Source organism: Plodia interpunctella, chromosome 4 (genome assembly GCF_027563975.2).
Source record: "Plodia interpunctella isolate USDA-ARS_2022_Savannah chromosome 4, ilPloInte3.2, whole genome shotgun sequence".
Taxonomy (NCBI): Eukaryota; Metazoa; Arthropoda; class Insecta; order Lepidoptera; family Pyralidae; genus Plodia; species Plodia interpunctella.
The window spans coordinates 964,835-991,640 of NC_071297.1; the positions used below are offsets into that span (position 1 = coordinate 964,835).

The 26,806-nt window shown below is 36.2% G+C and overlaps 1 protein-coding gene across 3 annotated transcripts in view; it reads right to left on the reverse strand.

The window, feature by feature from the left end:
* Positions 1–26,806, reverse strand: part of LOC128669638 (proton-coupled amino acid transporter-like protein CG1139) — a 31,307-nt gene that overhangs the window by 1,565 nt on the left and 2,936 nt on the right. The window contains exons 2-8 of one of the 3 annotated variants that reach the window (XM_053744580.1): positions 24,655–24,774; positions 23,818–23,968; positions 23,063–23,184; positions 21,793–21,877; positions 15,795–15,859; positions 12,474–12,686; positions 1,220–1,389 (exon numbers count right to left, since the gene is read on the reverse strand). In XM_053744580.1, coding sequence (XP_053600555.1) covers positions 1,220–1,389; positions 12,474–12,686; positions 15,795–15,859; positions 21,793–21,877; positions 23,063–23,184; positions 23,818–23,968; positions 24,655–24,774 — 926 coding nt within the window. Of the gene's footprint in view, positions 1–1,219; positions 1,390–12,473; positions 12,687–15,794; positions 16,040–21,792; positions 21,878–23,062; positions 23,185–23,817; positions 23,969–24,654; positions 24,775–26,806 lie in introns of all 3 variants that reach the window. The other 2 variants (XM_053744579.2, XM_053744578.2) reach the window with 2 other exon arrangements.

Genomic DNA, 26,806 nt, shown 5'->3' on the forward strand with positions numbered 1-26,806 from the left:
AGATTCAAAAAAGTAGTTTGAAACATTAAATATATTATATTTCAGCCAAACAATAAGGCAAAACAATATTTTCTTCTTTACGCATTTCGTCCAAGTCGCAACAAGGTAATATAAAAGTTTCAAATAAATTCTTCATTTAAGAAGATAAATAAGAAATGAAAATTCAGGCCCAAAAGAAAAATGATAACTATTAAAAGTAAACCTCCCGTAGCGAAGGACTTCATTCGTTTTATAAACACGACTTTCCATTGCCATTTATCAAATCTTTGAAAATTATTATCCCGTTAATAGAACAAAAACTTCAGTGCTCAAATCTTATTTTGGTATGTCTATACTATTTTTACTTCATATCATCATCTTAGTTGTCCACAGACAGACACTAAAACTGCCATTATAGGTACAAGAAGGCCTAGGGAAGAATAGAATTAGGGTACTTACCTATTTTGTCATATCTATACGATTTTTGATACATAATCATTGTCTACTCTTCTACTCGCCTATTAGATTTATTATCTAGGTATCACACACAACACAACAGATTTTAACGACTTACTACTAAACAACTTGTAATTATAGTTAAAATGTTGGGTTGTCTTTTTGTTGTAAAATAAACTCAATAACTACTGGACATTTTGACAAAGAGATAAGAGGCAACATGGTTTTATCGCGAAAAAATAATCGCGGCAAAATCACAGACTACTCTAAATTAAACTTAGATACGTAGAAAATAAAAATACTTTTAATTTTAGTATTTCATTTAGATTTGTCCGGGGATCGGCTCTCGTGGAAATTTTGTGATTTTATATTATCTATATATATTTGTCGAGTAAAAAGTAAATAAGTCCGTATTTTATGTGATTGAATCAAGCGACAAGAATACTCTCTCTGGCAAACATCATTACAATATTTATAATAATTGTTTCTTCAGATAATTACTTAGATCTAAATTGTTGGGTAGTAACAACAATATCACTTGGAATTATTTATCTACTAATAAATCTATTTTACCTATTTTTCGTTTTTTGCGAGTCGATGGCAAATCTGCAAACATCTTGAGATTTTCCCGGTTCCTTCCACAGCCGTTCAACGGCGTAGCCCGGTTCACTTTCCTTTTTCGTTGTCGACAGTCACGTCTGTCATGTCTGTCCACTGGCACACATATCATCCTACTAAGTAAAAACGCTCTAATAGATTATAAAAATAAAAAAAATTAATTAACCTGTTAAAATGACGCTAAAGGTTCTCAAGCAGATCTGACCCAAGTTGTGGTACGTTTTGCTTATTTTTATTTGTATCCGTGTCCATATTATCTCCATCGGCGCGTACATTTGCAGACAGTACGTGAAAAACACTGCCACAGCAATCAGAACTTTGGCCGACATCGACAAACTGGAAATTAAAAACAAAGTTAGAAATAAAAATATGAATAGTTTTAATATTTGCTTCCATTGTTGCCGTGTGGAGGGCTAAGACTAAAGGTTGTTAAGCTTATTTAGTAATTGTTATTTATGAAATTTATGAAATAAGAAATAACTTTTTTCTCTGGTGTAGGACTTCAAATAAACCCTGAAATGAACAAGCGAGTTTGATGGTAATTGATCACTGCTGCTCAAACGGGGCGTTACAGAAGGCTTGCAGAAGATCGCGGACATCAAATTAATTACATTAAAAAAAATCAAAGGCATTGCGAAGCCGAGTCGCGTTGTCATTTATTCAGAAATTAGGCCTTCACAGGGACTTTTTCATGTAATGTTCTAAATTAAATAATATTTACCAAAGCTACAAACTACTAGCATTATAGTTACAACTTTCCCCAATGTAGCTGAAATACGACTTGCTGAATTTTACGTGATCAAAGAATTAGAAGTATAGAGAGGAGGGCCTTTTTGGGCTTAGGTGTGTCAAACTGAAGGGCAAGGCAAAAAGTGTCTTTACAAAAGGATCAGGCAACGACAGATTGAGCTTCAATTAAAGAATTGGAAGTAAACTGGGGAAGGCCAGAAAGGGCTTAGGTGTGTCAAACTGAAGGGCAAGGCAAAAAGTGTCTTTACAAAAGGATCAGGCAACGACAGATTGAACTCCAATGATAAAGGTTTGTTAAAGCTCCCATCCGAGATGGGTTACAAGTTAAAGATATCTGTGTAAGTATATATGTTATGCCTTTGTCTCCCGCCCTAAAAAAGGACCACTACATATCCTCCCCGTGGATATCGTACGAGGCTAAAGAACACATAGCCTTAACAGCAGATAGACAACAATGGCATTCCCTAAGATGGTTGACGTCAGGTAGGCGGCCGGTTATAAAATCATAGCAAAATCTTCAAAATGATTTTTTAATTTTTCGGTCGGAGTCGGAGCGGGTCAGTAGTTTCATATAAAAAAGTCATTTTAGCCTTTAAAAAAAAAAAATATATAGTATTGATTAATATATAGTAATTTGTTAATATTTAGTCAAATATTTTCTCTATATAGGTAATTGGTTATAGGAAAATCGTTTTTACGTGAAAATGTTAAAATTCCGATATGTTTTTGGCCAAATAAATTTTGTTACAGGTAATTTTGTTTACCATAACCCAACCCAAATCAACGAAGGCATTCGGGCAGAATATACGGGCGAGATTTCACTATTTATTTACTGGTCCCCGGCGCAATTTCTAAATGTCGAATGGACTAGACAATCAATGTTGGTTTAGATATCTTACCATCATCTCTTAACGCGATCCACTTTACGACCTAAACTGAACTGCATCGCAAATTCGTACCATCGACTTAATTTTTTGTATGAATGCGATTCATTTTAGGTGTCCAAATTGAACTGAGTTGCATTGGAATCGTTCTGTAAAAGTTGATAGTAGGCCTGCTGTTAATAATAACCATCGCCCGCTGGATTTCCAGTGCAATCAGTCACCGCAGGGCAGCTTGTGGCGAGCTGTTGGTGAGCGGCGTCACCACGGACCCGATCTCCAGGGGACCACACACACATGCACCTACACACACATACACACAGTAACACGTCCCTGCCTCTGTCTTGCCTTATCCGGCCGGTCAGAGTGGAGTAGCAAGAGCAGAACATTCGCTCCAGGGTGGAAGTGTATTGCACGTAATGGCGTAATAACGGGGAAACCCGCTCTCGGGCAGCCCCGTGATGGTGAAACCGGAGCCGCACCTCTCGACACCCTCAGCCGCTCTACTAGTGTTGCCCTCTTTGCTGCAATTTTGCATCGTGCAGCTTTTTTCGGGGGCCCATTGACAGAGCTGGCGAGTCACCGCCTGCCTATTTTATCCGTGTTTATACATTGGTCAGGCAGGCGACATAGTTTTGTCTCATAGACCTGAATACACATACACAAGCCTATTCAACCCAATAGCCCTATACGTTGTAGTATACATTATATTCCAATAGTCCTGCACATTCTAAAAATTGTTCGCAAGTACATCTCCGTGGTATGCTTGGCGAGCATGCTTTGGATTGTGCCCCACACCATTTTAGATCAAACATCTCACAAGGCCTCTACATGTTGGACCCATGTCCCCATGCAAGCCTCAAAGGACCGGGCTACGGCCCGTGAAACTTTTGAGAGATACAAATAATAATATATTTTTATTTCAGACTCATTCAAATTACATCCAAATTACATAGTTATAAACAGATATCCAGGAATATAGATAGGAAATTAATTATTTGCATTTACTGCAAATAATAAATTTCCTTCTTACTTAAACTTCTATTTAAATAAATAATTATCTGAAACATAGAAGTATGCATAGAAATAAATTCTGAAAATCTACTCGTACACTTAAATTTTATCTGAAACTGAACAGTTATATAAACTGATTTGTTATTATATGTACTTATTATCTGTCTAGAGGTGTATCCTACTGACTGACAAGGCGAGCCAACGAAGGTTAACATTTTTTCTCGAAAGAAATAAAAACATTTATTTGCACCTAATAGGTGGTGTAACACCAGTTAACAATTAACACACTCGAAAAGATGTACTTTTCGAGTGTGTTAATTGTTAACTGGTGTCAGATTTTATTCGAGTCACCTAAAGTCATCTGACATGACTTAATAATAATAACACCTACAGGTACAACATACAAAACGCTTGTTTTTAACAGTCATCATACGGATTTAAGTTTTCTTTTTAAATACTTAGTTTTTATTTCCATAATACCAACATTAAGTGGTAGGGCTTTAGTGATAGTAAAGTACCTAGGTACAACACCACATTTGTGCAGCTAAGTAACCTATACGAGTACCTTGATAAATACTGTGTTTGAACAGTATAATATGTGATTTACAATTATAATCTCGATCATAAAGCGTCGTAGCCTGTTCCACCATATTCATGTAAGTAGGTATAAATAGCTAATTATATATAACTTAATTGTTTTTGGTTCAAGGTTATGTTTGGACTAACATTTTTGTTGTCCTGTAACATAACTAACTGGCCGTGTAGTTCATGTTCTTGGATTGTTTATATTAACGTCATAATACGATAATAGCTTTGATAGATAGATAGATAGATAGATAGATAAATCATTTATTTGTTCAACTGTATCACACATACATTATACAAAACAGAAAAGGGTACATAAAAACTCACTAAGCTAACTTATATCTAAAAGTACATGCAAATGTGTGCCACAGAAGCACAAATAGGCTACAGCTCAGCACATGTTACTCCAATGGAGCAACGCTGATTTTCAGCCGTCGCCATTGAGCGATGACGCGACCATGCGCAAATTAACATACAGATTTGATAAAATAAAAAATTAAAAATAGAAATTAATGTCAAAATGGGAATAAAATGCAAATTACATAAATAATATCATTAAATATATTAATTGGAAAATAAAAAGCAGTGGTAACGCAAATGGCAATTTGTGACTACTTTTTACGGGAGGGCGCTTTATGCACGCGACAAGTAAAGCGGTGGTGGGAAGAATCAAGAATTTGTTTTTCTAATAAATGTGATTTTAATTTTAATTTAAAAGTAAATTTAGACTGTAAGCATCTCAGCGGTGGTGGAATATTATTCCAACACTTTGTTGCCGCGTACCTAAAACTCCCCGCAAATGCTGAAGTCCTGTGTGCTGGCATAGAAAGAACAGGGCGTGCCAATCTAGCACGACGCCGAGACATGAATATTAATTTGTCATAGAGATACTCAGGTTTGTTGAACTTCAAAATGCCGAAAAGTAAACTAGCGAGATGCAACTGTCTACGAGCTTCCATATTGAGTGCAGACGCTTTGTTTAAATAGGGTGTAATATGATTTCGCGGAGGGACATTGTAAATAAACCGTATACATGCGTTCTGCACTCTTTGGAGTAGACGTTTTGCTTTCTCCGTAAGACGAGGACCATATACGAGGTCACCATAGTTAAGCCTGGAGAGCACCAGCGACTCGCAGACAATCTCCCGCGACCTAACCGACAGCTGATCGCGTATTTTGTAAAGAATACTGAGATGATAGAAACAATTCTTAGCCAAGCCCAACAAATGTTTCCCAAATTTCAGCTCACCATCAATAATTAAACCCAAGTTTCTAGCCTCCTCTACTCTTTCAAGAGACTGACCATCAATAGACACGGTGGGACACGCATTCACAATCTGAGATATTTGCCATTTACTACCAAGTATCATAAATTTAGACTTCTCCGGATTCAGAACAAGTGCATTACGTTTAGACCAATCTGAAATGCTAGCTAGATCCTCATTCATCTGATTGACTGTCTCTGATATATTGTTAGAAGGAGTGCTAATATACAATTGGACATCGTCAGCGTAAAAATGAAACTTACAACTTTTTATTGCTGAGGGTAGATCAGCGCAGTAAATAATAAAAAGTAAAGGTCCCAATATCGACCCTTGTGGTACCCCACGCACCAAAGATTTAGAGTCAGAGTCCACGGCAGTACCATCACTTTTTTTAATTTGCACATATTGATGACGAGCGGTAAGATAGCTCTCGAACCATGCAAGTGCGCCAGAATCACACCTATGGGTGTGATTCATAATAAGAAAGTTTGGCAAGTAAAAGAGAGATGCTCAAACAGTCAAATGCGCGCGAATAGTCCAGTAGTGAGAGGATCGTTCCGCGACCTCTGTCTCTCTCGCCTATGATATTATCCACTACATCAATCAGTGCTGTTATAGTTCCGCGGCCCTGTCGAAACCCGGACTGCAGTGTAGGAAGAATATCATTATTTTCGACGTAGTGTGTAAGTTGAGATGAAACTGCTTTCTCCAAGATTTTCGAAAGAAATGGTAATATGCTGATCGCTCTGAGGTCCTTAAAATCAGAAGGGATATGGATTTTAGGCAAAGGAGTCACAATAGCTTCCTTCCAGCATCTCGGCACAACTCCTGTGGTTAATGATTGATTAATGATCACTGTTATGACATCCAACGTACAAGGAAGAGTCAAGAGTATCATATCTCTACTAATTCTGTCACTACCAATAGAGTTTGATTTAATAGACAAAATATATTTAACAATATCAGAACTGCTTACGGGCTCCAAAGTAAAATTTGTGTCAGAGAATCTGTTGCTTTTAAAAAATGATATTTGCTCACGGACGTTATTATTGTTGCAGTGTGGAAGTCGAAGAAAGTGATCATTAATTTTGTTGGGATCATTCAAATTATCTGGAAGTACTCGGTCCCCGTCAAAGTTAGGCAAAACTTTACTTTTGAGATTTTTCCAAAAATGTTTACTGTCATTAATCTGAGTATTAACTAATTTATCTATATAGGCGCGTTTTTCACCGGCTATTGCCACCTCAACCATTTTTTTTAATTCTTTATAATATTGCCTATCATTTTCCAATTTTGTCTTATTAAATTTTTCGTGAGCTTTGTTACGTTCCTCCATCATATTTTTAATAATGTCAGTAATCCAAGGTAAAGAGCCGTCCCTAATGATAACTTTTTTTAAAGGAGCATGAGCATCAAACAATGTAGCGATCACATCATTAAATTTGTCTACCATCTGGTCAACTGTAGATAACTCCGTAACAACAGTCCAGTCAATTGAGTGAAGATCATCGTTGAACTCAGACATATTTATTCTATTTAGTGGCCTGTGAGTAAAGTGTCTTGGCGGAACTTTGCTCTTCTTCAGTGATAATGAAACATTTATCATGGAATGCCCATATCGTCCTGTAATATTACTGACTGTGACGTCATGAAAAGGAGCATTAGTACAGACCACATCAATTAGCTTAGCAGAATGAGAGGTAAAGTGAGTAGGCTCAGTGACCAATTGTTGAAGATTCATATATTCAAGGAACTCTTTGAATTTGACGCTCATACAATCAGTCACAAGCAAATCGATATTAATGTCACCCAAGAAAACAACATGATCATAATTGGAGAACTGGTTAATAGAGTCAGTAAGGGAGTCAATGAATGCGTCCTCGTGTACCCACTGAGGCCTATAGGCCGCACCAACTACTAACTTGAGCCCACTCACTTTAGTAGAGAGCCATAGCTGTTCAATGTGGTCATTTGGGCGTGGCAGATATCTTACGTGAATGTCTTTTTTAATGTAGAATCCGAGCCCTCCTCCGCGCAACCGCTGCATATGCGTTGGGCGTGCGACAGCGTGAAACCTATAGCCTGGCACAGCGGGCGCACGCTCAAGCTGCTGGTCGTTAAGCCAAGTCTCGTTGATCGCTACGATGTCAGCGCTGTGACGGTCCAATGCGACAAGGAAGTCGTCGTGACCGGTATTTAGTGAACCCGCATTAAATAGCCCCAATTTGAAATACTTGGTTTTATTAACCATAAAAGTAAAACATTATTAAAGATATGAAATAAATAAATTTAGCATAAGGGTTGCACTTGATCATAGTTATCAACAAATATGTGAAAATGCGCCGACGTTCTTCGCTTAGTAAATAAAAAACAATATAGACATGACACCAAACAAAATAAAAATAGGTACATAAGACTGGAATAAAAGCATAAAATTGATAATCATATTTAAAATAATTATTGACAATGTTAACTGGAATTAACACTACCAGCGATATTATTATGGAAAACATTTTTTGATTAATAAACATTAGTAGTTTAATTAAATAAGCATGGTAACGGAGAAATACAAAATTATTATATTTAATAATGCAATAAGTACGAATTATAAAACGATTCATGTAAAATAAATTGAAATTTAGTATTTATGATGAGCACCGTGCATAAATGATTGTTATAAGATTTGGAAGCATTAAATGCATACTCAATGTGATGATACCTTAAAGCTATATGAAAGTCTGAGAAAAGACTATTCCAAAAATATTTAACATGCACTATAATGAACATATATTTAAACAAGAGAACCAAATACGAACGTGCATAATACAAGCAAAAATTGAACAACAATAAAACAGTATTAAAATGAAATAAAAAATACTTTAAAAAATACTTTAACTGACATATCTGTATATCTGCACTAAAGCGGTAATAAAGTAGACACCTGTATTGTATATTAAAATTTCTACTTATGCAAGAAGGGTACAATATACATTTACTGTTATGCACTTTTGACCAGACAAGAACCAACAGTATTATGCCCCAAAAATTTTTGTTAGATCCTGTTCACAGCGAATGCGATGACGCGGTGAGTCGGAGCCCGTATGCTGCCTTACAAATATTTTTCCGTCTTTTGTCCAGACATATCGCCAATTGTGAGATTTGCCCAGATCTCTTGCCCGCCTGAACAGTTGACGATTGGTTTTAGTTAACCTTTCATTAATATAAAAACGGCGATGCGGCATCGGGAGGCCTGTGCCCTCCGTAGTAGCGCCACGGCGCACGCGCGCTGAGTGTAGCAGTTGGTCTCGCACCGCCCGCCGCGAAACGCGGACAACAATGGGGCGCGGCCGCTGCGCTGCGCCATCGCCCTCGAAGGATCGACCAACCCGCGACACAGATACTATGTTTTGCTCCGTTAAATCTACAGCAAGCTTGTCCGCAATGGAGCTAACTAAGTGTACCAAGTTTTCACCCTTTTCTTCGGGGATATTTGTTATTTCTAAGTCATTTCCCAATAAATCCTGGTCACGATCATTCAGTTCCGCCTTCAAGTTCTCAATTGTCACTTGCAGTGATATGTCCTTGTTTGTACTTAACTCTGCTACTTGATTCTCCAGGATGTCGACTCGCTTTTGCAATTGGTCTTGTTTTCGGTCACTCTCTTCAAGCCTTTCAGTAAGCCTAGCAACCACTGTGTTAAAAATTTCCAACTGAACTCGCGCAGCCTTCATTTCCTCCCGCCACTGTCGTGCCTCTAGCATGAAGGATTGCATGTCAGTCATCTCCACGGTATCATTCAGCGCACTGCTGTCATCCAGGTGTTGGGTGAGATTGCACGCTGCCGCACCCCTATTGATATTAACTCCATCAGACACACCACGAACGGGAGTGTTGGTATTGTCCGACTTCGGCATTTTGCTGATACAACACACACATCTCCAGGCTTGCCGATGCTCTCCGGTCAGAGTGCTATAAAATCGTTGCTGCGAGACATTAGCGCAGATTAAATCGTACGCCCTTTTACACGAGAAGCAGGTTAGATACTCTCTATCAGTAATTAAAGATTGGCATCCAGCACAGGTTTCATAGTTATCTGGCATTATGAGACGAAAAAGAATATGCCCGCAGAAGCAAATATATATATAAAAAAATAAAAAAAATAAAAATTTGCTAGGTGGCCGTGGATTCGAACCAGTGTCTTTCACACGAAAGTCGTGTATACGGACCGCAGAGCCACAGCGGCGATGGCGTAGGCGGCGAAACTTTGCTTTCGTTGTTGGGCGGACTGTCAAAGCGCACAGAGTTGGGCGGAGTCTAGGTCCGATGACTAATAACTGGCACTCGTAGCGAAGTAATGATCACAATTACACAGCAGATTTGCACTGATTTAGATTGTTGTTACGACAAATTAAAGAGTGGTTCTTAACTGTACACTAGTCACATAAACACCATTCGGAAGAACTTTTATCCAGGATAATTCTGATATAGAATTTGCACCAGTAGGAATACTTTTTGACTGCTTATTGATTTAATTTGGCGGAGTAAAAAAACTTAACGTATTGACGGTAACTCGATCGCGTCGGTACGCTTTGTATATTTTTGCCGTCCTACCAATTTATTCAGGATAAAATGTCAAATACTTGTCTCATAATAATCTCATAATTTCCGTCGAGGATTCTCTTTTATACCTATGTTGTAATAATATGGCCGTCGTAAACATCGAATATAATGTTCATTGCAGAGCCGTCAATATGTTCAGTGCTGTAATAAACTCAGAGATTTTATTAACAATTCTCGGTTGTAAAATTTAAGAGAGATATAAAAAATATCTAAATTCGATTCGAGGCTTAGTGCGACCGAGACTATGTTTTTTTTCGGTGTTTCGTGATTTTTGGCTTAAATAGCTAACGTTCGATTAGTTTATTTAGAATTATATTTTTGTTTTTACCATAGATAAAATAAATGTATGTTTTTACCCTGAAGAAATTTATTGATTGAAACAAAAACAAAACTGGTAGATGTACCGTTCGTTTGGAATTTTTTTTTCAATTATTGGCCTAAACTGAAACTATGACAGAAAATGGGTTTCAAAGCTGGACACTTATTCGATTCAAAATGTTGGATTTATCAGTGTCACAGTAAATAGATAATCAATATTTGAAATAATCGTGGCCAGACCGCTACTGGGATGACAGATTAGTAGGCCCAAAACGGTGCTGTTTGGCGTCATAGGTGAACGACAGCACGGTACATAATGCGACGCGATGCGTTGCGGGTTTTAGTGATGATATGATATAATATAATACATGTATTATTATCGTGTTTATTACTAACATAGAATTTAAGCTTGGTTACCACACGGCAACAGGTGCACTGTTCGAGGGTGGACTCAGCCCTACACTAAACTGATTGCGCACTTATAGACAGATAAGAAAATATTAAAATAATCATCTTCATATAATGACTTGTTTATTCCAATTGCCATTGAAAGAGCCGGTGTCCAAATGCATACGTTCGTTATTGTTCACGTTGCGTCTCATTTGCCGCTCAACCAGAATTCCGGCTCACTTGATTGATCACATAACGAAGCTGAATCCGATTTGGAAAATGCCGATATACGATAATACGTAGGTATATGATGTTTCACGTGGAACATTCGTTAGACATGTTAGGTAACATTTAGTTATGTTGAAGAGAAAATGCCTATATTATTCAGAAGTCCAGCCCATTGGGCTGTATGTGAAAGATAAATAAACTCTTTTCTCCGTTCGCGTTTTGGTACAAGAATATTTTATGTGCTATTCCAGGCTATATTCTACGAATATAATTGTTCATTCAGTCCACCAGTGCAAAAATAAATACAAGGTGACTTTTTATATATTGGCAATATTTTGTCTACATGCTCAGTCCATGATTCTGAACAACTTTTAGTATAGATGCGAAATCGAGAAAAAAACCATCAGCGGTTCCATACAAAATGTAATACCTAACCTGTGGAAAATGTATGGTTGGATCAGATGATTTTTTTTCGCGATTTCAAGGATGCGATGGAATGAATACCATGTATAGAATGTTATAAAAATTTGTTACGTTTTTACTCAAGCGAAGCCTTGACGCCTCTATTATTGCATTAACGTTATTTAGATCCGATAAATTTTAATTCAGAATCAGTGAAAATCAGCTGGTAGGTAGTCCTGTTATTTTACTTGCAAAATTTGAGTGACTCCCGTTGGGCTGTGTCTATCTGTCACAATAATTTACCCTTCACCAATGACGAAAAAAGAAAAGGCCCTAATATTAGAAAAGGAAAATATGATTAAATCTCGATCGACGAGTCGAAAATATAAATATTATTTTTCAGTGTTTCCACAAATTATTGCGTTAGGCCATAGTGCTATTTATTTTAAAGCGAAATTATTATTAATTAGGTAATTGAATAGGTACTTTGTAACCCTCATTTATAAAAAAATTACTACTTTAATTGAAGTAGGTATTTAGTATTTGCTACTAAGTATTTAGTTTTTTTAGTTGAACGGTATTGTCATACAAATTTATCTGAGACAAACTATGAAGAAGAATATAATATTAAATGGTATACGCGTTAAGGCGCTGCTTGTCACAATCATTTCACCACACACTAAATGACCTATAACCGTTGGAGATTTGCCTCATCGGGAGCCGATCCTGGGTGTACCATCAGGGCATGCATATCAAGACAAAACGTTGTCGTCCACATTAAACGTCAAACAAAATAATATCTGCTTCAAAATTTTTTTTGCTAGATTTCACCCGAACAAGAAATATATGTATAATAGTAACATACATAACACACATATATTGCAAGTCAAACATATGTTTATAAAAAGAAACATTTAAGGAATAACAAAATAACAAAATTTATGGAATAACATAAAAATAAACTTACATTTCCGTCTGCGGTAGATTGAGTGTGACGCTCCCCAAGACCCCATCGCCGTACTTCAGATAGCCCACCACCCCAGTGAGCCCGTACAGCACCGCCACGAACACCATGGTCACGTTCAGCACGCCGCAGAAGCTGAGGAAGTACTCGGGCTTCTCCATCTCATTCTCCACCGGCATCACCACGTTGATACCCTCCATCGCGAACACGGCTGTGCTGGAAACATTGTGTGTTTTAACTCTCGATAGAAAACTGAAACATCGATTGTATGTAACGCAATTTATTTGAATAATTTTCTATAGAGGTATTTTTTGTTCCGACACGCTGTCGTCGCCGAACTCGGACAGCGACGCGAATGCATGTATATTGCGTAATTTGTATGAGTGCTTTTATTAACCGCAAACCAGCAATGTAAAACGATCCGCCAAATTCGGCGGACCGGTGTGGAGCCGGCAATTAATTACTGCATTCGCAGAAAATCATTGAAGTTTAATCGAACACATCGATATATTGAACTTTATCGATGTGAATTTGTTTAAAATTGAACAAATTGAGTGCGTACACCTTTCACTCCATCTTCGCTTCCCATCTGTCTAGATTGAGGCTATAAAAATAAAATAAAATAACAATTATTTATTTAAGGCATGTAACTATATTATATTAGGATAAATCACTCAGATTGAGCTAGCCCCAAAGTAAGTTCTAGACTTGTGTTATGGGCTACTAACTCAACGATACTATATTTTATAACAAATACATATATAGATAAACATCCAAGACCCGGGCCAATCAGAAAAAAATCATTTTCCATCATGACCCGACCGGGGATCGAAGCCGGGACCTCTCGGTTCAATGGCAAGAACTTTACCACTGCGCCACTGAGGTCGTCGCCATATGAGAACCCATCTAGCAAGCCATAATCTAAGAAGCCATCTAGCATCTGGAACCACCTAGTTATCGCAAGCAAATTATAAAAAAGTCCTTAAGGATCCTATTTACACTTTTCATCTTTATGTATTTGTTGATAACTTGATATTCTTTTGTATCAGTCACAATTATTTATTGGAACTCGAACTACGTAGGTATGGAATAATCGGCTTTCACATACTTATGATAAGTCTTGACAGAGCTTTTCAACGTTAAATTTCTGAAAAGAAAAAGCTCACATTTCCTCGCCTTTTATTTTTATACGTACCTATATTTCTTCGTATTTAGTTTATTAGCTACGTTAAAAGCGTTTGTATTAAGGCGAAATACTCTCAGCACACTAGCGCCACCTTACATTAAAATTATTTTAACAAAAATTAAAATATATATTTAAAAATGACGACCTCGGTGGCGCAGTGGTAAAGTGCTTGCCTCTGAACCGAGAGGTCCCGGGTTCGATCCCCGGTCAGGCTATGATGGAAAATGATCTTTTTCTGATTGGCCCGGGTCTTGGATGTTTATCTATATATGTATATGTTATAAAATATAGTACCGTTGAGTTAGTATCCCACAACACAAGTCTCGAACTTGCTTTGGGGCTAGCTCAATCTGTGTGATTCGTTCTAATATATTTATTTATTTAAATAGATTATGTTACACTAAATAAAAAGTGTTTGTAGAAAGTATTAAAGTTTTCCATTGCATAATGTAACTGATCACAGATAACTGACTGATTTATGTAGTGTGGCAAAATATGTTAAATTTTTTTTTTCGCTAAGAAATGAAAAAATACATATAGTAAAATGTGGCGCTGGTGCGCTGAGAGTAGTCGCCTTAATTTTTATCGGGTACCTTCTTTCAATATTTAATTATTCATGATGGCTTATGAGCGTTATGAGTTAGGTGTGTCTATTTAGATATAGGGTACTTAGGTATATTAGAGGTATTTTTTTCCATTACATTTGTCATAAATACATTAGAAATACATTGTACTATGATTATAACATCCAAAAGGTTGTTTAGAACACAATTTATTTTGACCTAAGTATGCATACTTAGGTATAAAATTCAACTTCAAATCATTCAGAAATTAGACCTTCACAGGCAGTTTTTCACGTCAATTTTTATAATAAATAGTTATTTCTCACAAGCTACAAAATCAAAAAATCAAAATCAAATTATTTATTCAGATTATTAGGCCTTCACAGGGACTTTTTCACGTCATATTCTAAATTAAATGATATTCACCAAAGCTACAAACTACTATCGGAACTACTGGCTACTTATTATAATGAACGTTGAATTTATTTTGAGGCAGGCTTGTACAGTGCACCTTTGTAAAAGCATAGGCAAAGCTCCGAAACTTAACCATTGTTTTTTTATGTAAACTCTGGTCATCGGAGCGTCACGGTAAACTCACGAGGATGAGAGAGAGATTTTGATGCATGTAATTTTTCTGAATAGGGGCGGATTTGGATATTGGGCAGGAAAATTTGGGTCAATTTCATAGTTGTTTTTCATAACTTGCTACTTAAAAGGAAATTTCCTTCACTGTTTCATTTACCGTATACTTACTAGGTAAATCAAATTATTTTTTTCGAAACAATTTTATAACGTTAGATTTACTTTTTATTTTATATTTTAAAAAAATTCATAGAATGTATAAAAATAAAAGTTTCCGCGATACAGTTTTGCTACTACTTTACTTACATATATAAAAGAAATCAAATTAGATCGGTATTTCCCGTCATACGATCCTGTTTACATACAGAGTCGGCGCTATGAAAGAAAGTCTTAGTCGCGGCGATACAGACGCTGACAACAACAACGTGGCCGGTCTGTTATATCTTAATCATCTGCGCTTTGGAAGTCAACAGTAGACTTAGTTTTAAGTAAATTTTGACGTCAATCAGTGATATCATCCTAAAATGACTAAAGAGTTTTGTATTTTAATTGCCCGGGACTTCCTTTTTTCAAGCTATTTAAGTGCCATTTCTGGGCAAAAGCCTCCCCCAACATCCTCCACGAACAGGGAAAGAGGAAAGCCTGGGACAAGATGGTTGGATAACTTATCGGGAAAATAGACCTGTTCGTTACGGAACTAATAGGTAGTTAAAATAAAATACTTGGAGCTAAGAATTAGATAATTATATTTTTATTTGTTCTTACAAATTGGTATAATGAAAAACCGAAATCGAATCGAATGACAGGAAAAAAAACAATAGAAAAAACTAGATTTGTAGTGCGCGCGCGCAGGAATAAAATTTAAATTGTCGTGTTCGATAGCCATTGGCTGCCGCGCGAGGGGTCGCGTGCGGGACGTGCCTAGTGTTGTGGTGTACTGGCGACAAGACCCATTGTTCAAACTTTCTTATATGTATGTGAAAAATCTCTCACCTCAAAAACAGTGGCCATCCACTAAGATTGTTGACCAAAACCACCGACGGATGCGTCGTCAAGTTCTGGAACGTGTAGTAGTACGTTATGCCCAGGGTTACCACTAAGCACAGGTTCGCAAACACCGAGAAAGGGACCAGGAACTTCAGGTATCTTATCTGGGTTATCAAAATTAGGGGTACAGTCAGCATAGCACAGTAGACCTGGACGGAGTACTTATGCTCTGGGGCGTAGTAGTCTACTATCTGTAAAAAGTTAAAAAAAATGTGTCAAACTTTTATTGTCGTCAGTGAGCTCTTGTTTTATTCAACGCGTGACAAAAGAACATGTCCGTACCGATAAAAGATAAATGTTTTTTTTTTATTATTTTTATTTTAGGATAAATCACACAGATTGAGCTAACCCCAAAGTAAGTTCGAGACTTGTGTTATGGGATACTAACTCAACGATACTATATTTTATATCAAATACATATATAGATAAACATCCAAGACTCGGGCCAATCAGAAAAAGATAATTTTCCATCATGACACGACCGGGGATTGAACCGGGACCTCTCGGTTCAGTGGTAAGAATCTTAACTCTGCGCTACCGAGGTCGTCAAATGTGGATGAATTCTTTCCATTTTATGTGACGAGACAGCACGTTTTACCTTATTATTTATTTTGTTAATACTGCCTATATTTAAATTTATTTTGTTTTCTGTTATTTTAGTTCCATGTCCATGAGAAAAATGTGAACGTTTTATGTATTTTACTATATTCCTCTAATAAAAAGTCTTGATCAAAATGTGATCTTGAAGCCTACGTTTGTGTAGCTCTTCAAAATACATCTGTAACGAGCTTGAGACACTGAAATGTTATTGTAAGCAATAAAATGTTGATGCCTGACGATCATTTTGATTGCGCTAGAAAATATCCGTCATTCTCCGTTTGTTTTAAGTGCTCCCTGGACAGTCTAAAAGTGTCCTTATAAAGTGCTCGTTTAACTACGCCCTATAAAGATGTGATGTGCTCCAGTTGTGCAGCGGCTACATTTAAGAGAAAACTGCTCGGGCCAAAATTGTATTTTTTCCAAAACGTATTGACATTATCAATATGCTTTGTCATATCTCACAGAACTCACAGAATCCCAAAAAAATTACCCGCAAAACGCTTCGTATTTTTCCCAATTAAAGCTCCGTATAATGATTTGAGGTTATTATGAGAAAGGAAGGGAAACCCAGGAATTATATGCGAAATTTGGGGTATAGAATTGTTGGTACTTTACTGAAGGAGCTGGGAGGGTGGAGAGGCTGTCCGGTCCAGTCGCGTCACGCAAAAAAAATCAGCAAAGATGTACCTACCTACTTATATCTGCGGAAAAAACGTAAATTTACAGCCGAATCTTCAAAACTTTTAAAAGAGACAAAGGTACCTTTCAAGCCGAAAAGTGGTACAGATGAAATGTCTCTTAGTTCGTTTTTAAAACAGATCAGTTTTGGCTAATTTACTAAAATTATATCTTGATAACTATATCTTGGTATGTCAAGATAACTATATCTTGTTCATCCCTAATCTTGGATTAGGGCGTTCTTAAGCCACGGTAGTAAACTCGGCGAAGATCACAGTTTAAACGCACGCGGATGTTACGAGCTGTGATTATATGTAATCACAAGGGAATAGTATTGTCGAGTTTCAAACATTGTCTGGTATTTAAAAATTAAGACTACTGGTCTGTGAATACCTACTAACAGTAAATTATATTGCTGAAAATAATATGTCATAAACTTGAAATAAACTTAATAATTGTTTAGAGTTAATAATTGTTTATAACGAAGGAAAAAAACCATATTTTTTTATTCAGACATTAACCTTCGGTTGACAGGCACTATTTACCTCGCCTTGCCGTCAATATTAAATTTATAATAAGTCTTATAAATAAGTAAAATAATTCCTAATTTATTAGTTATATTATTATAGATATCTAATTTTGTTTCCAACCCATCTTGAAAAATGAGGTAATTTAGGAGACAATAACGGAATTTACAAAGGATGAAATTTAAATTACATCACTGTAACAAATCCTATAGCAGCGTCAGACAAAACAATTCCAGAATCACTTAAAATAGTTTTAAGTATTTTTTGTACTTAACAGAAAACAAATGTGTTATCTGCTACAATCATACAGTAATAATAATTCATCACAATTCTAAATTGTTTATACGTGTCACACATACTTTTTAACTTATTTTTGAAAATAATAATGAGATGAAAAAATTCTGGAATCGAGCGGGAAAACCCTCGTGAAACTGTACGTCAGCGTAAGACGAAAGACATGAATTAATATTTTGCTGTTAAAAAGTGAAAAGCTCCAAAACATATAATATTTATCGCTGGACCCACTTCATGATAATACAATATCCGCATCTAAAAGTGCTTGTAAACGACTATAGTTTCTGAATGTATCTTTATTATTATTTATTTGAATGTATTTGACTTTTAAAATCCATGCAGCCGAGTAATCGACGACCTCGGTGCCGCAGTGGTAAATTGCCTGCCTCTGAACCGATAGGTCCCGGGATCCCCGATCGGGTCATGATGAAAAAGGATCTTTTTCTGATTGGCCCGGGTCTTGGATGTTTAAATGTATTTGTTAAAAAATATGGTATCGTTGAGTTAGTATCCCATAACACAAGTCTCGAACTTACTTTGGGGCTAGCTCAATCTGTGTGATTTGTCCTAATATATTTATGTTTATTTATTGCCATAGCAGTCGAGACGTCTGCAGTCGTACAGCTTCTATTTCTCAATTTGGTTCTAGATAAATCGTAATTGAGATTATTAAAACTTGAGATTCCAATTGTCTATTAGATCTATTCGTAAGTACGTTCATATTATTAGTAATTTTCATACTGAGTAATCCCTAGTGCGAACTCATTAATATTACTTCCATTAATTAGTACAGCGTAGGTTTTGCTAAGCGGAAACTGGTGTTTAATATTCAAGAACCTCTCACAGGAAACAGTAAATGTGTGATAAAACATTTTGAAATTAAGACATGAAAAACATGCATGGAAATCAACTACAGAAAAACTAATAAAATTTTATCAAAAGGAATAATTACCTAAGTATTAGCTAAATGTAATAACAGCTATACGCATTGTAAAAAAACAAGAAAAAAATCCCATTCCAATAGAGAATTACAACCACGTCTTATATATGATATATAGGCTATATTCATTTCATTTTCACACCAAAAGGTTTTTTGTTTGGTTTCTACCATCCATAACATATGCATGCATTTATTCTAATACATAAATCATATCCATACTATCTTGTTTCAGAGAATGCTATAAAAAGCCAAGTCTATACCCGTATTCACGTGAATGAGGCTAATGTGAGTTTTTGTCCATCGGGGTGAAGGTTTTTTGCAAGAAATCGCTGAAAAAATATCGTGAGGAAATCTGCACTTTAGTTGATTAATAATATCCTAAGTGTGTGAAATGAAGAAGGTAATAACAATGGACTATTAATATTAGTATAGTTTTCATTAATCACCAAGTGGTGATCAATTAACACCATACATGAGCTTCCGGTGAAGGAAACATCGTGAGGAAACCTACACACTGGTTGACAGTCACTAGTGTATATTGGAATACTTGATAGATAGATAAAAACTTTATTTGCATCAACTGACACACGTACAAATAATTAAAAGTTGGAACAAGCCACTACCTGGCATTAGCCGCAGTTAGGTAGTTGTAAAAGTATGTTAGATGCCTTTAGGCGATTTGACCAGTGTTAGCAATTAGCACATTCAAAAGGATGAGAAGAACTGAGGTACATTACTACGATTTCAATAAAAGCGCTATTCGCGCAGACGCAATTTAGCCAGAGGCCAAAAATAAGTGGAAAATTCTGCTTCGTTAAAACTTGCAAAGTATGTCGAGGTTCCTGTTATCCAATATAAAATGTATCACACAAATATGACGAAAGTTCGCAACTCCAACTCAACGCACATCATGGACACACAGGATTCCTGAACGAAGCCCGTAAGCTCTTTGAATGTGTAGAACTTTCTACAAGCTTTTATTTAACTTGAAATGTAACTATGTGTTGAGTTCAGAGAATCTAGCAAATGAATTACAAATCTACTTGCCTATCTAATTCTAGTTGTGTTCAGCTGCACACATACCTGGAATGGCGCTACTAATTGCATACCAGCCAGTTCATGAGGAAAACATGATAATTTTCTGGATTAATTAAGAATAGTTAGACCACAGAAACTGTGAAACAACATAGAGATGTTTCGATTTCATTGGTGTATAGTATTTTATTTAAACTTTATTTTGAGTACACCATAATAAGTTAAAAATAAACACCACTATCCAATGTTGAGCACTCTGGTTTTGCAACTCGCGTTTAGACAATTTTTGTATTGTGTAACTTATATTTTTTTCATTTATTTTGGCACATAACAGTCATTATATTATATATATATATATATATATATATACGTACTCGCTGATGTCCGCAGCTCCACCCGCAGTTGCTTGTCTTTGACCTCGGATCATTAACTAAGTATGTTTATTCCAAATTTAAACAGACTTTAACATTAAAAATATTAGCTTGGACATGTGGACATAGAATTGGTAATGGAAGTATGGATAGAACTCACGTCTTTCAAAGAGGAGGCGATGAATATCACATAGACGCTGGTACCACCGATGCACATCAAAAACATCGTGAGGAAATCTGCACTTTAGTTGATTAATAATATCCTAAGTGTGTGAAATGAAGAAGGTAATAACAATGGACTATTAATATTAGTATAGTTTTCATTAATCACCAAGTGGTGATCAATTAACACCATACATGAGCTTCCGGTGAAGGAAACATCGTGAGGAAACCTACACACTGGTTGACAGTTACTAGTGTATATTGGAATATTTGATAGAGAGATAAAAACTTTATTTGCATCAACTGACACACGTACAAATAATTAAAAGTTGGAACAAGCCACTACCTGGCATTAGCCGCAGTTAGGTAGTTGTAAAAGTCTGTTAGATGCCTTTAGGCGATTTGACCAGTGTTAGCAATTAGCACATTCAAAAGGATGAGAAGAACTGAGGTACATTACTACGATTTCAATAAAAGCGCTATTCGCGCAGACGCAATTTAGCCAGAGGCCAAAAATAAGTGGAAAATTCTGCTTCGTTAAAACTTGAAAAGTATGTCGAGGTTCCTGTTATCCAATATAAAATGTATCACACAAATATGACGAAAGTTCGCAACTCCAACTCAACGCACATCATGGACACACAGGATTCCTGAACGAAGCCCGTAAGCTCTTTGAATGTGTAGAACTTTCTACAAGCTTTTATTTAACTTGAAATGTAACTATGTGTTGAGTTCAGAGAATCTAGCAAATGAATTACAAATCTACTTGCCTATCTAATTCTAGTTGTGTTCAGCTGCACACATACCTGGAATGGCGCTACTAATTGCATACCAGGCAGTTCATGAGGAAAACATGATAATTTTCTGGATTAATTAAGAATAGTTAGACCACAGAAACTGTGAAACAACATAGAGATGTTTTGATTTCATTGGTGTATAGTATTTTATTTAAACTTTATTTTGAGTACACCATAATAAGTTAAAAATAAACACCACTATCCAATGTTGAGCACTCTGGTTTTGCAACTCGCGTTTAGACAATTTTTGTATTGTGTAACTTATATTTTTTTCATTTATTTTGGCACATAACAGTCATTATATTATATATATATATATATATATATATATATATATATATATATATATATATATATATATATATATATATATATATACGTACTCGCTGATGTCCGCAGCTCCACCCGCAGTTGCTTGTCTTTGACCTCGGATCATTAACTAAGTATGTTTATTCCAAATTTAAACAGACTTTAACATTAAAAATATTAGCTTGGACATGTGGACATAGAATTGGTAATGGAAGTATGGATAGAACTCACGTCTTTCAAAGAGGAGGCGATGAATATCACATAGACGCTGGTACCACCGATGCACATCCCCGCCATGGCGCAGTCGACGAAACGTCTGCAATTCAATTATTATTCAATAATTCAGTAATTGTAACTTTGATTTAACATTCACTTCAAGTTGAGAATATATAATCTCCCTGATTTATTTTAATGGAGCCTCGCAAAAGCTGTCACAGCGTTCACACAGTGAAAACCTTTATTTTTTGGCGTGACGGAATATTTTATTTTATCATGTAATGAATTATATTCAATTCCATATATAAACAAAGCTTTGTAAAATTAAGAATAGAAAGAAAATTAAGAATAGAATAAGAATAAATTGCCATAAAAAGAACATCAGTCCTATATATCACAGTCCTACCCCACATAGAACAGTTCCATACAACGTCACGATCATACAAAGATCCAATATAGGCGTTGTAAAACGAAGACGGGCAAAATATTAGCGCTCTGTACCGTTTCTGGACTTTCTGGTCGTGTATACATATTATAAAACAAAGTCCTCTATCGCGTCTATCTGTCTGTCTATTCGCTATAAACTCAAAAACTAGTGCACGGATTTTCATACGGTTTTCACCAATAGATAGAGTGATTCCTGAGGAGGGTTTAGTGGTATAATTTATTAATGTTTTTACTCGAGCGAAGCCGGGACGGGCCGTTAGTTTCTAATAAGCTTTTCTCATGTATGACTGAAAAGATATGACACTGTCTATAGTTTACTCTGTCTACATAATAAATTTAACCCTTTTATTCATTATAAAGATAAAGCATACTTTATGCTGAAGTAACTACTTATATTTTGTCTCTTTCTGTCAATGCCAAATTTTGTAAAGTGCGATAGTGACAAAACATACTTTAGCTTAAAATATGTTTAAACTTTTTTATGAATCACAGGGTTATTTCGTGGCCAAGTAATATTTCTATTTTCTTCTTCATAGTCGTTTTCCTCAAGGCTGAGGATCGTGGTCATTACGTGGAATGATACACAGCTTTCTTGGCACTGTTAATTGCGTGGTTTTCCATTGCCTTCTCAATTTCACACACAAGTTGATAATCGACCAGTGTGCAGGTTTCCTCACGATGTTTTCCTTCACCGGAAGCAAGTGATGGATAACCTATACATGAGTCAGATTAGTATATGAGTTGGATTCGAACCTGGGACCTTTCGATCCACAGGCGGGCCTCTTAACCATTACACCACCACCGCTTCTATAGTAAGTAAATAATATTAAAAAGTTACCTGACATGTAAAGAAAGAGGTCTGAGTCGCTTCGGACCCAACTTAAATACATTTTCACATGTGTCAGTGTAGGTCATGAAAGGTGCTCGAACTTCCCTGCAAATGGCGCGCGAGGTCGACACCTGGAAAATTAGTATTTTATTTATTTACTAGATGTTGCCCGGGGCTTCGCTCTTGTGGGAATTTTGAGATAACATATAGCCTATAGCAATCTTGTATAATAATGTACCTTTGTAATAGTGAAAAAAACTTTTGAAATCGGTTCGGAATCGGACTTTTGAAGCATGTATGCCGATTCCGTTAAGTTCGGGCAACTGGTCCGCGATCCGCGATAGTGTGGAGCCGGCATAATAGTCGACAGACCCCTACCCAGATGAGCTACGGTGTCACGTACACATACAGACAGACACACTTGGTGGTCAAACTTATAACACCCCTCTTTTTGCGTCGGGGGTTAAAAACAAAGCCCTCGCCGCGTCTGTCTGATTGTGATAAACTCAAGAACTACTGCACGGATTTTCATGCGGTTTTCACCAATAGATTGAGTGATTAATGAGGAAGGTTTAGGTGAATATTAGGGTTTTATCCGTGCGATGCTGGCACGGGCCACTAGTCATTATTATAAATTAAGTTTTATGTATATAATTTGTTCTTCCATCATCGAGGACTGATTTACATGCAGTTATCACTGTTAAGTATTTAAACAATTCCTGAAGCTTTATAGTGTCATATATAAATATCAAATTGCAGCTTACCAAAACATGTACGCAGTGAGTAGCAATGAATGCCACTATGGCTGTCCCGATGCACCCTGGGATGATTCCTGTGTGGTGAAACGCAGCTGGCATGGCCAGAGTGCCAGTCCCCAGGGAAGACTTCAGCATGTGGAAGAATGAGCCCAGAGTCCTGGAAAATGTACTGTAATCTGATGCTCTTGCTGCGCCTAATGGGATCCCTTTTTCGCATAAGTTTTTTATCCTAATTTAATTTAGCATAACGAGTTAGGAATATATTTATTTGACATAATAATATTTTGACATACATGTTTTTTGGCATACCTTTTCAATAGGCATAATTATAGTTTAGGCTAAATGTATTTTACCGTAATTTTGATTTGCATAAAGCATTTGCATAGGGTGCGGCGGGGTGGCCCTCGGACCGCCCATAAGCCGCTAATATGCTTTAGAATATTATCCTTAAAAATTGTTATGCTTATGGTAGGTATGCGTAAAAAAATTGTGCTTAAAACATTATGCCAAATTAATATTGTGCGTAACTATTATTATGATAAGTAAAAGTATGCCATGTTACATTATGACATAAAATTGTATGCATAAAAATAGGGAACCGCGCCTAATTATGAGACCCACATTTGTCAAATGACGTTTTTCGAGAAGGGTGACATGATCTTTTTTATCACGCATTAAATGCGATACATATTTAAGATCTCTCTGACAACAAACTCCCTCTGATTATTGTAAAAAAAAAACTTATTGTTTTCTCTCTACAGGTGACAATTTACATATTTGTAGGGAAACCTGGTTTATTGCACATATAATTGTAATTTCGTCCAAATCTACAATTAAACTTACGATGTAGTGTGAGGTAAAGTCCTGTGTTCAAATGGATCATATTCTTCATCATTCTGTGTGTCCTTGTGTAGGGTGATGGTGGACTGTGTTTGGGACGGAGTCAGTCTGACGTCTTCGACGCTGGAAAAAGAAATTAAATACAATATACTCAAATTAATATATATATAAACAGAGAAAATAAACAACTGGGTTCCGAAGGTAGTGTGTCCTAGTGTACGTATATGTATTTATTTACTTTCAGATATACTAAGGGATATGAATAGCCTAAACTTTAAATCGATATTTCTAAGATTTTTTAAGCCTACATAGTAGTGTCAAATTATCGTCATGCCAAAATCTAGCCACTTCGATGACACTTCATCAGAAGCTCCCATCCCATCCCTCCAGACAGTTCCAACTTGAGCGACAAGGTTGATCCCAGATGTGACAATTTGTGACAAGGAGGAGCGAAAATGGTGAAACTTTCGTAACGTAATATGTTATGAATGGATTTTATATAAAAAATAAAATTGACGGATAGCGCGAGAGGTCACGAACTTTGCACAAGATTCAGTGTTTAGTTTAGTCACATGAAAAGCTACTGGCAAGTAATATTATTTTTTAAAATCTTGCAGTGCACAACACAGGGACAAGTTAACATAACTTGCAGGGTGACATTTTTTCGTAGCGACGCATGCTGGCAATACTTAGTGTCAATTATAACCAGTTCACTGACTCATCAGAGTTCAGAGCTTTGTTTTATCTCTCTTTTTCCTTAAGAACTTAACCGCCTTAACTTATGTTTTTCTATGAATAAATAAATATATTAGGACAAATCACACATATTGAGCTAGCCCCAAAGTAAGTTCGAGACTTGTGTTATGGGATACTAACTCAACGATACTATATTTTATAACAAATACAAAATATAGATAAACATCCAAGACCCGGGCCAATCAGAAAAAGATCATTTTCCATCATGACCCGACTGGGGATCGAACCCGGGACCTCTTGGTTCAGAGGCAAGATTGTTTTCAGTGTTTCTATATCATTTCTTCAAACCATATTCTAAACTAAACAGTATTCCTCAAAGCTACAAACTAGCATTTTGAAACAACCACTGTATTAATCTAGAAGTATTTTTTTTTTATTTATAAAATTTTATTGTTCCAAGTAAAAACATACTTATAAACAAATGGCGAACTTAATGCTATAAGCATTCTCTCCCAGCTAACTATTCGGAGAAACAGAAAAAAGTTGTGCGGCGCAAAAATATCTTAAACACAAATAAGTACTACCACATGCTAAAATACAATAATAACTACATATATAAAATATAAATATAAATAGCAAAGCATATATACATAAGACTACATATATATCAATATATGAATACATACAAACCAAAATAATTAAAATTATGTCCAAGAAATACAGATAAAAGCTAAACAGAAAAGAGAAAATCAGGAGGAAAAGGAGTCGAAAATATGAGCATGAACTCTTTTCTTGAAAGAAAATTTGCTGTTTAAGATGGTAATGTCAGCGGGCAAAGCATTCCAGAGTCGTGAAGATTGGAGTGCGAAGGAATTGGCCATGAAATAGGTCCGGAAAAGGGGGATATAAAGGAGGCGCGAGTTGGAAGAACGTAGTTGCCGTTCATGGGATTCAGAAAGATATTTGAACCAACATTTAAGATAATTAGGAGCTTGAGGGTTCAAAATAACTGAGAATAGAATGCAGAGCAGCCGCAGGTCTGTCTACGTTGTCGGATAGGAAGCCATTTAAGCTCCGATCGATACGCAGAAATATTATCATATTTCCGAAGACAAAAAATAAAACGAATACAATTATTCATGAGACGATCTAATTTGTTGAGAAAGTCCTGATTGAGATCCGGATAACACACATCAGCTTAAACAAGTATCGGAAACACTAAAGTTTGAATTAACATTATTTTGGTTTTTAAAGGGAGGAAGTTTGTTAGGCGGTTGAGTTGTTGAAGAGTGACAGTGATAGAGCGACTTAACTCAGCTATATGAGTGGACCAACTAAGTGTTGCGTCAATATGAAGACCAAGATTTTTAACAGAATTAGAGAAGGGGATGATATTATTATTGTACGTAATCGGAGCTACGGTATTCAAGTCTATCCTACTTACTTGTCTAACACTACC